The 12,415-nt window shown below is 44.0% G+C and overlaps 1 protein-coding gene across 6 annotated transcripts in view; it reads left to right on the top strand.

Annotated features, from left to right (window-relative positions):
* Window positions 1-12,415, top strand: part of LOC130568521 (nuclear receptor corepressor 2-like) — a 100,637-nt gene that overhangs the window by 80,804 nt on the left and 7,418 nt on the right. For 3 of the 6 annotated variants that reach the window (XM_057357440.1, XM_057357442.1, XM_057357441.1), the window contains 20 exons: window positions 1,684-2,101; window positions 2,571-2,676; window positions 2,790-3,030; window positions 4,027-4,074; window positions 4,783-4,944; window positions 5,117-5,229; window positions 5,312-5,414; window positions 5,488-5,586; window positions 5,683-5,786; window positions 8,387-8,534; window positions 8,620-8,739; window positions 8,858-8,932; window positions 9,038-9,216; window positions 9,624-9,984; window positions 10,060-10,269; window positions 10,352-10,618; window positions 10,801-10,896; window positions 10,975-11,208; window positions 11,372-11,552; window positions 11,843-12,351. In XM_057357440.1, the coding sequence (XP_057213423.1) occupies window positions 1,684-2,101; window positions 2,571-2,676; window positions 2,790-3,030; window positions 4,027-4,074; window positions 4,783-4,944; window positions 5,117-5,229; window positions 5,312-5,414; window positions 5,488-5,586; window positions 5,683-5,786; window positions 8,387-8,534; window positions 8,620-8,739; window positions 8,858-8,932; window positions 9,038-9,216; window positions 9,624-9,984; window positions 10,060-10,269; window positions 10,352-10,618; window positions 10,801-10,896; window positions 10,975-11,208; window positions 11,372-11,552; window positions 11,843-12,351 (3,774 nt within the window). The remainder of the gene's footprint in view (window positions 1-1,683; window positions 2,102-2,570; window positions 2,677-2,789; window positions 3,031-4,026; window positions 4,075-4,782; window positions 4,945-5,116; window positions 5,230-5,311; window positions 5,415-5,487; window positions 5,587-5,682; window positions 5,787-8,386; window positions 8,535-8,619; window positions 8,740-8,857; window positions 8,933-9,037; window positions 9,217-9,623; window positions 9,985-10,059; window positions 10,270-10,351; window positions 10,619-10,800; window positions 10,897-10,974; window positions 11,209-11,371; window positions 11,553-11,842; window positions 12,352-12,415) is intronic. The other 3 variants (XM_057357444.1, XM_057357446.1, XM_057357443.1) reach the window with 3 other exon arrangements.

A 12,415-nucleotide genomic window follows, 5' to 3' on the forward strand; every position in this document is an offset into this window, starting at 1 on the left:
TGTACGCTTCGGAGAACGTGGCGACAGTCATGCAGGCAGAAATTGGTTTTCCAGGAGAGCTAGGCTTTGCGCCCTGAATGGAGTAATTGAAGTGGTTTTGTTGACTGGAAGTTTTGCTAACACTGTCTGGGTGCAGATGAATATCTTTGGGCGGGTGCGTCGCAGTGCGATCGTAGTTTTGGAGTCGTGGTGTCACAGGGTCTACTCGTGTCCGCAATAAATCTATGAAGTGAGCGCTTTGTGCTCGGTGTTTGGCAGTCAGGTGTGGCTTGCCGATAAATAGCTTTCGTAAGCTTTCATGAAGCCCCATTTATCAGGTCAAAGCTTGTGATAGAAAGCCAACAAGGGGAAGTGCTTATTATGTTATGGTTATTGTGTAATTACATCCAGATGAGAGTATGTTCAACCGCTGGGGTTTGTTGTGCCAGTGGGAAAATGAAGCTTATCATAATCCCCTGCTGTACGTTTACTAGTTATGTTTTTTTATTATTTACTTTATTTGAGAGAGAAATTGTCAAGATTTGCCCTTCTGTACTGTAGAATGGATTATAGTCTGATTATAATAGGGGTTGCTTACATTTTTAACATGCAAAAAACAGGAAATGAACAGGAAATGATACATTGGCGCTTTCTGTTTTGTTTTTAGTTATCTTCTGTAGTATATTCATAAAAGGTTTTTTGGTATCTGTGTGCCAAAAATGATTTAATGTAATTACAATTACAACAAGTTATCGTAATTTGTATATTTGGTTGTCTTGGAAATAAGAAGTGACGAGGAGCAGAAATATTCATTTGTACATCATAATCTGAGAGTAGGTTTATTAAAGGGATGCTTCACACAAAAAATTAAAATTCTGTCATCATTTACTCACCTTCGAAATTACTTTATCATTTTTTTGTTCTGTTGAACACGAAAGAAGACATTTTGAAGAATGTAGGACAGCAAACAGTTCTGGGGCACTTTTGACTACCATTGTATTTTTTCCTACTATGGTAGTCAATGGGGGGCGAGATCTGTCTGGTTATAAGCATTCTTCCAAAGATCTTTCTCTGTGTTCATCAGAACAAAGAAATTTATACAGATTTGGAACAACTCGAAGGTGAGTAAATGATGACATCATTTTTGGGTGAAATATCCCTTTAAGCGTAGTTACCAAAGGGTTAGTATTTGAGGAATGAAATTCAAAAAAGCATTTAAGTTTTATTCCAGGCTCCAAGTTAAAGGGATAGTTCACCCTAAAAAAAATCTTGCATTATTTATTTACACTCATGTCATTCTTTTCTTTATTCTGCAGAATAAAAAATAAGATATTTTGAAGAATGTTGGTAACCAAACAACATTGGCCCCCATTGACTTCAATTGTATGGACACAAAACCAAAAAACATTTTCTCAAAATATTTTCTCGTGTGTTCCACAGAAGAGAGAGTCATATACAGGGTTTAAACATAATGAGGGTGAATCAATGCTGACAGCATTTTTATTTTGGGGCGAAATCCCTACTAGCACACCCATACCAAAAATCCACTTGAAGGTTGATTGATCCCATGGTCAAAATGTTATTTCATAACATATGATACATGTATAATCGTTTATTTGAAAAAAATTCTATATCATTAGAAATCATGACAATTTCAAATCGTCTCATTGTTTTCCTCACTTCTCCCATCACTTCATTGTCCAGGTGGTGCCAATAACAGCTCTGACACGGAGAGCCTCCCTTCCCCGCGCTCCTCAGACGACAGCAAGGTCAAAGAAGAGGGCTCGACACGATCCAAAGCTGCACCCAACGCTGCCGCCACCTCGTCTTCCGCAGACAAGGACGCTGCGACCGCCGATGGGCTGCTGGAGGAGAAGCCAACAATGGAAAACATAGAAGGGGAGCAGGCAGCAGTGAAGCAGGAAGTGAAGATCGAAGAAGGGGAGGCCTGTAAGGAGCCAGCCGGAGAGGATAAGAAACCTCCTGTCCTGGAGGCCGAGGAGGGCAAGAAAGAGAGCAAGAAGAAGGAGCATGGAGGACAAGGCGGGACTCACGATAGTGACTCCAGCGCCACATGCAGTGCGGACGAGGTGGAGGAAACTGAGAGTTCTGAGAAGAACAGGTGAGATTGTGTCCGTGTGTTTTGAGGGCGAGGGCTGATTGGTTGGTTGGGCGGGGTCTGATGTGTATTGTGGTTTTGGAGGCTGGTTGAATGGGGATTGTTGGTTTGTCCTGTAGGGCGGCTCTGTTTTTTCCATGACAGCAAACAGTGTATGTGTTGGCCGAGCCAGGGGAAATATTACCCTGTGAGCTCGCCAAACAAAACAGCCCGAGCCAGCGCTCTACGGTTCGTGTGTGTGTGTCTGGCTGTCTTTTGTGTATTTTTTTTTCTTTTATATTTCCCTAAGACAGCACACGGCAAGCATATATTTGTTTATGCGAGCTGAAATGCCGATTGAGCGTATGTGTGTGTGTGTGGCATTAATGGGTTGTTTACAAAGATGGTAAATAAGAGAGAATGAGGCTCTGACCATATTAAGCAATAATTCTTTCTGTCCTCTCCTCGCTCTCGATACAATGACGTCTCCCAGGCCAAGTCTGCTGAACTTTGCCCATGATGGAGTGATCTCGTCTTCAGTTCAGAAACCCATGGACCTCAAACAGCTCAAACAGAGAGCAGCCGCTATACCTCCCATTGTGAGTTTTCATCCACCCATACATACAGTACATTAACTTATCATTTGTGTTACTTTACTTTTCATCACATAACATTGTGATTATAATTATAAGCATTTTGTGTGTGCGTTTAGATGCCAGAGGTCTCTCTGACAGGCAGCGGTAACCGGGCCGGGTTGCTAGGTAAGCAGCAGGCCATGCCCCATGCTCTGGCGTTGTACCAGCAACAGATTACCATGGCCCACGAATCCTCCCAGGAGGCCAAACAGCAGCAACCACAGCCAACCAAATCTCAGCCTTATCCAGGGGGCCGGGACTCCAGCAGCCCACGGATCAGGACTCGCAGCCCCGGCATCTCTGACAGAGAGAGAGAGGGTATTCCGCTTTGTGCCCTACTTTACTTTCATCCGTTCCTTACCTACCGAGATCTTCCCGCCGTTGTCAAACTCCTATAATTTTCCTTCGTTTTTTTTGTGTCTCCTTATGACTACTGCATCAGTTGAGCGAGTTTTGATGTGTGTGTTTGCGCGTCCTGCACACGTGTGTTATGCAGGAGTGTTGTAGAGTTTCCTTTTGAGTGCTGTGAAGAACATCAGCTGTGAGTGTGAAAGAGGTTATGAAGGGGTACGAAACTGTAACAAAACAGAATAGAAAAACAAAATAGAATTGAATGTGTGGTTGTAGTGATAGTTCGCCCCAAAATTAAAAAAGTCCTCATTTACTCGCCCTCTTGTTATTTCAAATTGATTTGACTGTGTTCTTTCACAGAACACAAAAGAAGATATTTTGAAGAATGTTGTTAACCGGCACCCATTCACTTGCATTGGTTTTGTGTCCATACAGTAGAAGTGAATGGGTGTCTTGCTGTTATTAACTTTCTTCAAAATATCTTCTTTTGTGTTTTGTGAATGAAAGAAAATCATACAGAAAGGACAAGAGGTTGAGTAAACGATGACAGAATTTTCATTTTTGGGTGAACTGTCCCTTTAAGAATGGGGTAATGGAGAATTCTAATTAAACTTACTTGATTCAGCCTCTTTAGGAGCCCAGAAAAAATAGCATCTATTTAAAATAATTACATTATGTAAATTAACATATATTTATCATAGATAAGCCTTTTAAAACAAAGGGACATGAATGAGGGCAGAAATCTTGCAATCTCGGTTATATTATACACCATTTATGGCAAAAAGAGTTTGCAATAGAATAATTGGTTTTAGTTGAGCATAGATTGTTCTGATATGGTTCGGATTTAAGAGGTTAAGAAATAAAACTGCTCCTTTTTGAGCACATGGAAAGAGAGAGAGAGAGAGAGAGAGAGTGTTTTGGGTCATGGCTGTGTGATGAGCTGCAGTGTGTCTGTCCCTGCAGAGCTGGAGGGGAACGAGAGATGGCTTCAGGCTCTGCTCCATGGATTACGTAGGTTTACACGCTTCACACACATACTCACACACTACCGGAGCAGTCTCTAATCAAGGCGTGTTGATTTCTGGGAGCGTGAGTGATTCGCGGATGTGTTTGCATGCTGCTACGCTCGCAGATTCCAGCCTGATGATCTGTGTGTGCGTGCGAGAGAGAAAATCTAAATAAAGACCTTTCACATGACTCGTGTCAGGACTTCAACGCAAGTGTCATGTTCCACTTTGACCGCAGTATACAAAGTGTTGCAGATAGGGTAAGGAATTAAAATGAACCAAGTTGAAAAAATACTGTAGAAGTATTGTTCATTGTTGGGTCATGTTAAGGTGGTTACTTTAATAATAAAAATCAAGTATTACCGCAAGATCGCAAATTGTGATGCAAACGCGGCCTTTCATTTCATATGTACACTTGCTGTGCTTTCAAATGTCAGCGCTGTCTGAACTTTAAGCACCGTGCTAGAATGCTTTGAGGAACACTGACACGAGTCCTGTATCAGGACCTTAACAGCGCTGTGTTTTCGCACTGAAAATATGCTGCTTTTGATGCAGGGGTTGTGCTGACTGAGCTTGAGCGTTTTCACCTGCGCAAAATTGGAGTGATCTAGACCGCTGTCCAGTGATCAGCTGTTTATTCATCAGATCATATGATGATCACAGGTTACGCATAATCATTTTAGCACGTATTTGTACATGTTTGTGTGTGCAGATAAATCCCGGGCATTCTCTCCACTTGCGGACTGTAAAAAGGCTCCCGGGGCGGAGGACATTCGGGCTGTGGGCCTGGGACGACCTGTGATGCCACCGTATCAGCTCTCGCCCAGGGACATGGCCAAATTCAGCCACGAACAGCTGCTACACTACAGCCCCTGTAAGACTACATTCATCGAATATCATTGTTCAAATAAATAAATAATCACACTGCAAAGAATCAACCAAAAAATAAAATAACTTGCACTTTAGATATTATTTCTCTGATATACTGTGACTGAAGACTTCAATAGAGATTAAATGTCATTTTCATCTCTCTCTCTCTCGCTCAGCTTTGGCACCCACTCTTCAGCCACAGGAAAGGATGGCTGCTGTTCGGCCTCTCCATATCCCAGAACCCCCTCCCCTCATCTCCTCTGCCAAACCTGGTGGCTCCATCACACAGGTAAAAACATCCATTCCATACCGCGCTGGTAAATGTATGCGTATGTGGAGAATTATAGGAGTTGTGTTGTTTTGCGTTGCAGGGTACTCCGGTACAATTGCACAACACATCTCATAGCTCTGAGCACGGGAAAATCCCAGCGCCGGGATCCCTGGCTCTCTCCTGGATGGACCAGAGAAAGATGGGTGAGAGTCGCGAGTAGTCGCACATCAGCCGGTCAAATCATTCTCCACATCTGACCTTTTTCGTTCTTCTCAGGAGGGTTTCCGGTGATCAAACAGGAGCAGTTGTCTCCTCACGGGGCTTCTTCCTCTCAGGCTGAGAATCTCTCCATACAGGACAACACTACATCACGAGGTGAGTGACAATCTGAGAACTGTCGCTAACTACCGTTTAATCTTATTTAAAGTCGATCCACATACATAATCACACATTGTCCACTCTCTCTCACAGGGCCCATGTCAGCGGTTCAGGGCGGCAGCATCACGAAGGGCATCCCAGGCACACGCATGCACCAAGAGCCTTCGATATCGTATCGAGGAGGTTCCATCACTCAGGTACGAAGCCTCCTTTGCTAACACAGCTTGTGCTCTGCGCTTCAGTACTGAAATGGAAGGGTTGCGCTTGTAGTTTGCCAGCGATATGGCGTTCATCTTTTCGTGATGTAACAGATCGTGTAATTCAGCACAATTTCAGCGAACACTCGGCTCGGATAAATAGCTCTTCAAGGAAATGGAACAGGCAGTGTTACAGCCATAGCACGTCACACGGTGACATAACAAATAATCAGTTGCCATAACAACAGGTACACAGTGTCTAATCCTGTTCTCTCCTTTTATTAATGTGTTTACATGTCTCATCGCAGCCTGGTGTCACTGATCTCACACACACACATAATGTGCCAACTGGCCTACTGTGACACCGATTACACGCTCAACCAAATCGGGTGGGGGCAAGCGGGGCCGTTTAATCAGACCAAGGTCAAGCCTTTGTGTGTGTGCATAGTGTAGTGCAGTACACACAACCTTCCCTTCTAACTAGTATGTGTGAAACTAAAATAGGTGATTTTTGTCATTTATCGAGTTATAAGCTTAAAATAACCTAAAATAAGCAGAGATCTGCTTTTAATTTGTTAATTACATTATACCAATAACGAAGAAAAACATTTAAAGATCCAGTGTGTAATATTTTGGAGGATCTATTGACAGAAATGCAGGGGCGTAGCTACATGGTGGCCATGGGTGGCCACGGCTACCCCTGAATGATGGATGGCCACCTATCTGGCCACCACTGTTGTGCGAAGCAGTTTTAAGGTGTGTGTCGGAGTTTATACGGAGTGCTGCACAGATCATTTATGCACCGAACATTACTCTCGCGTTAATGTGATGTCATACGCTGACGCACTGACGCAAACAGTCTGAGCGCTATAGCTGAACAGCTGCTAACCGCCGTGACCGTGACCGTGTACTGTCTGTGTACCATGGAAGTTCATCGCGAGCAAAAGGACCAGGTCAGTAAAATCAGTCTTGTTTAACTGGATTTCATTCATTAATTACATTTTCACAAAAGTTTAAGTTGGGGTACTGCAATGTTTATTTTCTATAAAAAATGCTAACTTACTGCAAATGATAGCTAGCAAATTATTTTAAAATAATGTTAGCACATGAAAGCATTGCAAATAAATTGTTTACTTTACGTTCTTTGTGTATGTTTTTGACCAGCAAACTATGTGTAATGAAGAATTGGTGTAAATTACAGTAGAAGTTAAAGAATTTCTGTCTGTAAGGATTTTTTGGTCACCCTAATAAAATCACTGGGTCTTACCTGGCCACCTCTAAAAAAAAGTTTTTGTGTATGTTTCTATCTACATACACCAGGTCCCCTTACATGGAATTCACCATATTGTTTCTACAGTAGCCCTAAACGGACAAACTGCTCTACAGAGTGCATTTATAAATACATTATCATCTTCGGCAAAGAAGGGAAAACGTGGTTACATGTTAGTTCTTGTACATCGTTTTCTTCTGCTGAGTGTCACTTACCCTGTAAGAGAAAGAAAGAATATATGTAAGACGTATGTGCCAGACTGATATTAGGGAGAGTAAATCATTACAGATTTTTGGTGTACTGTTTCTCCCACACAGATTCCACTTGTAATTCATTGTGCACAGCTGTAATCTAAATGTATGACAGTTATGAAACAGCGGTGACATATAGAGCTTGATAAGATGCTTTGTGTTTTGTGTGTTCAAGGGTCAAAGGCAAACAGAGATGGCTTTTTAAACAAAGTAATAATTTCTCTAGATAAATACGTTCATTTTTTCTCCCTATTATCCATAAATGGTTTTGAACCAAGAAGTCCTGTCCTCCTTTGATGTGCATTGTGGACCGAAATGACCAGCGCTTTTATTTGTCAAACTGAAGTAGTTTTTTGTATGGCATGAGTCAAACCCCCACCCCAACTGTTCTCTCTGTTCCCTCTCAGCACCAGAATTTCCAGAAAAGAACCATTATGCAATCATAAAAATAACAGTTAACGTTTATTTTAGATTTTGTAGTTACAACATAATTCCTGTATATAAATGATTATATATAATGTAGAAATGTAAATCTGAGTTTACTGTTTATATGAGTGTGTTTAGGTAAAATTATTATTTTTGTTTTGTTCTGTGAACTACTAACAATCACTAAACACTCTCCCAAATATTTCTATTTACATTTATTTGCAGAAAATAAAAACTGGAGAAACGGGTCAAAATAACATAAAAGATGCTCTGTATTTTTTTCAGACCTCATATACTGCATAGAAAACAAGTTCACAATCACTTTTAAGCAGTACAACAGTAATATTTGTACATGCATTTGGGAAAAGTTCAAATATTTTTTATGTGATAAGTGATAACCTTTTATCACAGTATTTATGTGTCTTGCTGTTGGATGTCTTTGTCATTTCCGAGGTTTGATTTTGTTGAAATTCAACATACACTGGTCTGGAATGGCCACAATACATCTAGAAATGCTGATTCAATGAAAATTTGGAATAGTCTCTTAATGTTTTCCATGGCTGTATATGCACACATTTTTATAAATGTTTAAATCTATTATATTATGGCTGTGGTCATGTGCAGTGAACAAAAAAGTCTGTTGTCTCTTTCAGGGCACTCCTGCAGATGTGTTGTATAAGGGTACAATAACCCGTCTGATCACAGAGGATAGTCCCAGCAGAGAGAGGGGCAGAGAGGACACGCCTTCTAAGGGACACGTTGTCTACGAGGGCATCAGTGGACACATCCTGTCTTATGACCGTAAGTGCACAAAATGAGACCTCAAATGAGAGGAAGACGGAACATACAGTTTTCTAACTGTCCTTTACATTTGTGGATTGTGTAGGGGGTCAAAATTGTAAAGAGGAGGCTCGTGACATGGTCGGACTGAAGAGGTCCTACGAAATGATGGAGGGGGGAATTTCTCGCGTGCCGTCCATTAGAGACTCACTGTCTGCTGCTGAAGGTGAGTTCCACCTCATGTCTGTATTTCAACAAGACTTATTTTAAAAAGATTTAAAAAGGACACAACATTAACATTTCAAATAGTTTTTTGGTTTACATTTTGTTCCTTTTTGTTGCAGGCTTGATCAGTCGGGCAATGCCTCACGAGCGAGAAAGTCCTCATCCCCACCACATCCGTGGATCCATATCTCAAGGTCAGAATGATTTTGCAGCCATAAAGCTCACAGTCTAGACTGACCACATGTACCGGGTGTGTGGCTGATGTTTATCTGGAACGTTTTTCTTTTCTCCTCTTCCAGGTATCCCACGGGACGATTATTTGCGTCGGGAGGTCAAACAGATGAAGAGAGAGGGTTCTCCGTCACCACGCGGGCCCGACCCTCTTAAATCCCGTTCTCATGAGCACATGGTGACTACCGTCAAAGAGCCGGGACGCTCCATCCATGTCATACCCCCTAAAGAGGGCTCCATCACCCAGGTAACCCCTAAATTTGCCTTTTTTATTTGTATGATAAATATACATTTGTTGTATCATTGTCACATAAGTAATATTGTAACACAAGCATTGATGGTGAATTAATATCTTATTCCAAACTAAATGCGATAACCATTTCATTCTGAATTAATTACTCTGACAAACTTTTTCTTAGACTTTTTCTTAAACGTCCCATCTTGGTTTGGGGTATATATACACATCAACAGTTTTATAATGTCACATTCATAATGTTACATTCACGAAACATTATAATGTCACGTTTATAAAATGTTTAGACAATCATGTCACTGCTCTTAATGGCATTGTCTGGAATGTAAATCACACCGTTGTAATATTTTGTTCACTGTCCTGTTACAACCTCCTAACTGAATGCCATCCTGCTTCCACAGGGCACTCCTCTGAAACAGGATCCTGTCGGCTTATCCAAGCGCCATGACGTACGCTCCATCATCGCCAGCTCCCCTCGGCCGTACTCAGGACTGCCTCCTCATCTAGAGCTCAGACCCGAGCACAGAGGCTCGGACAGGGCCCGATGCGAAGACGTGGGGAGCAAATCCAGGCCCAGCGCTGTCGTCAGTGCACCCAGCTCTCTGTCCCGTGCCTCCCCACTGCCGCTGGGTGGAGAGCAAAGCGGCAGAGCTCATCACAGTCCAGTAGGCTACGAGGACCACAAAAGAGGCGGCTACCCCCCGCCTTCGCACAGAGCCTCGCCTCTGTCAGGCAGAGATAGCTCACAGCGTTCATATGAAGGTAACATACCCGACCAATAGTCAGAGTAGCTCAAACCTACATTCCGAGTTTAATGAGGTTTCTCTGTGTGTTTAGGCTCCTGTAAGTCACAGCAACAGGAGAGAAAGACCACCCCCACCCCACGCGAGGTGAGGTCCACTAAATCTCCTCTGGCTGTGAGTGAGCATACCGCGTCTCTCGCCTACGAGAGGATCCTGCAGGGGCTGGGAACAGACATGTGCCGCGGACAGATTGCTCTGCCGTTCGACCCTGCCACTCTGCCCAGGGGCATCCCTATAGATCCAGGTACTGCCCACGTGTGCCATTCAGCCATACAGTTTGTCTTTGCTGCTTTGTAATCTAACGTACAATCTTTTTTTCTTCACAGCAGCTGCAGCGTACTATCTGCCACGTCACCTGGCCCCTGTCCCCGGTTACCCTCACCCTCACCCTTACCCTCCCTACCTGATCAGAACTTTCCCCGAAACGGCAGCCCTGGATAACCGACAGACGCTCTTCACAGACTACATCACTTCTCAGCACATGCACCAGTGGCCTGCTGCTGCTGCCATGGCCGCCCAGAGACCCGACCTGATCAGAGGCCTCACACCTCGAGAGCAGTCTGTTAACCTGGCCTACTCGCCCACACCCAGAGGTGAGGTGTTCTTAAAGGGGCCACATCTATTTTCCTACATTTGAAGCTCTTTATAATATAAAACCAGTGTCTGACCTTCAGAATGAACTGTTACTGTATCCTTAGGATGTCTGATGTTATGCTCACCACTCAAGTTCAACTACCATTAGTGATCGCCAGTGTTTTATTTGTTTTATGCGCAGTAACCTCTGCATCCCCCATGGATCGTATCACGTACATCCCAGGAACCTCTACAGCTTTCCCCAGCGGAGCGTACAACACGTCTCCCATCTCACCAGGTTCAAAACAGACACTTGTGTCATTGTGGTTTATTAACTCATGAGCCGTTTACTAACTCTTTGTTTCTCTGCTAACAGTGGGAGTGTCTCACATGAGCAAGATCCAAAGCGGTGCTTCATCGGAGAGGGAACGAGAACGGGAGCGGGAGAGAGAGCGTGAAAGAGAACGAGAGAGGGATCGTGAGCGTGACAGAGAGCGAGAGAGGGACAGGGAGAGAGAGCGAGAGAGAGAGCGAGAGAAGGATAGAGAGAGAGAACGGGAAAAATCTCTTAGTCATGGGAACGTGGAGCACGCACCTATATGGAGACCTGGTGAGACCATACCCATTTTTTGCTGTTAAGTCATTTCAATGCATTATTTTACATTTTTAAATGTTTTTAGAAACACGTTTTACAACTCTGTCTGCTTTGTTTTAAAAATAATTACTTCTAAGCATTGTCTTGCTAAACTCGCAATGTGTCTGTGTTTGTCCAGGAGCACCAGAGCAGACGGGAGGCAGCAGCAGTTCTCGTCCTCCGTCCCATTCCTACAGTCACCAGCCGTCTCCGCTCTCCCCACGGCCCCAGGACAACCCACAGCAGAGACCCAGCGTCCTGCACAACACCAGTTCCAAGAGTCTGCCCAACTCTGAGCACAACAGCCCCTCTGTGCTGCGGTGAGTCTTTTCCCCTTGTTCGTAAAGTTGCAAGTACAGAGTTGCACACTAAACTTTTGTTTGCTACAATTGAGACTGAACTTTATCTATCAGACCATCTTGATCTGGCTATTCAGCTTTATGTATCAGTGAGATGTGTAAACGAACAGTTTGTGCACGGAATAAGCTGTGGTGTGGATCAAATCATTCTTGTTTTGGTCCTGCTTGGCAAAAGTCTTTAAAGTAGATAAACTTGTTTCGTATAAAATGCTAAATGGCTCTAATTTGTTCATTGTAACCTCCTTCCTCAGGCCGCCAGGTTCTGCTCGCTACCAGAGCTTTGGGCTTCTCCAAAGACCCGGCGATGGTTACCCCTCCAGTTCGGACCCGAGCGCTAAAGACTCCAGAGATGGGGGCAAAAGTCACGGGCGTGGAGGTGTGCCCAAACATCAAGACATCTCATCCAAGTCTGACCCCAAGCTGGCCAGCCCGGGCGCAGGCGGGTCATACCCCTCTCCATACAGCCATGCCCCTGGTGCCCACCACGGGTTGCCTCTGAGTCGTGGGCACCCTTTGCTGGCCCCCGAAAACAGCGGCAGCAGCTCCATCCCGTTCCGCGGCGGGGACGGCGTCAGCAGCGCGTCAAGTAGGGAAAAGACTCAAAACAAAGTGATGTCCAAACAGGAACACGAGCTTCGAGCACTCGGTAAGACCACCATGACAGCGGCCAACTTCATAAACGCGATAATCATGCATCAAATTTCTTGTGATGCGGCGATGCCAGAGACTGGTGCGCTCGCGACCAACGGCGCCTGTGATGGTAAGACGCTCTGGGACCTTTGGGCCGTTAATGCCACCTTCCCTCCCCTTCCTTTTCTCTACCA

Source organism: Triplophysa rosa, linkage group LG17 (genome assembly GCF_024868665.1).
Source record: "Triplophysa rosa linkage group LG17, Trosa_1v2, whole genome shotgun sequence".
Classification (NCBI taxonomy): Eukaryota; Metazoa; Chordata; class Actinopteri; order Cypriniformes; family Nemacheilidae; genus Triplophysa; species Triplophysa rosa.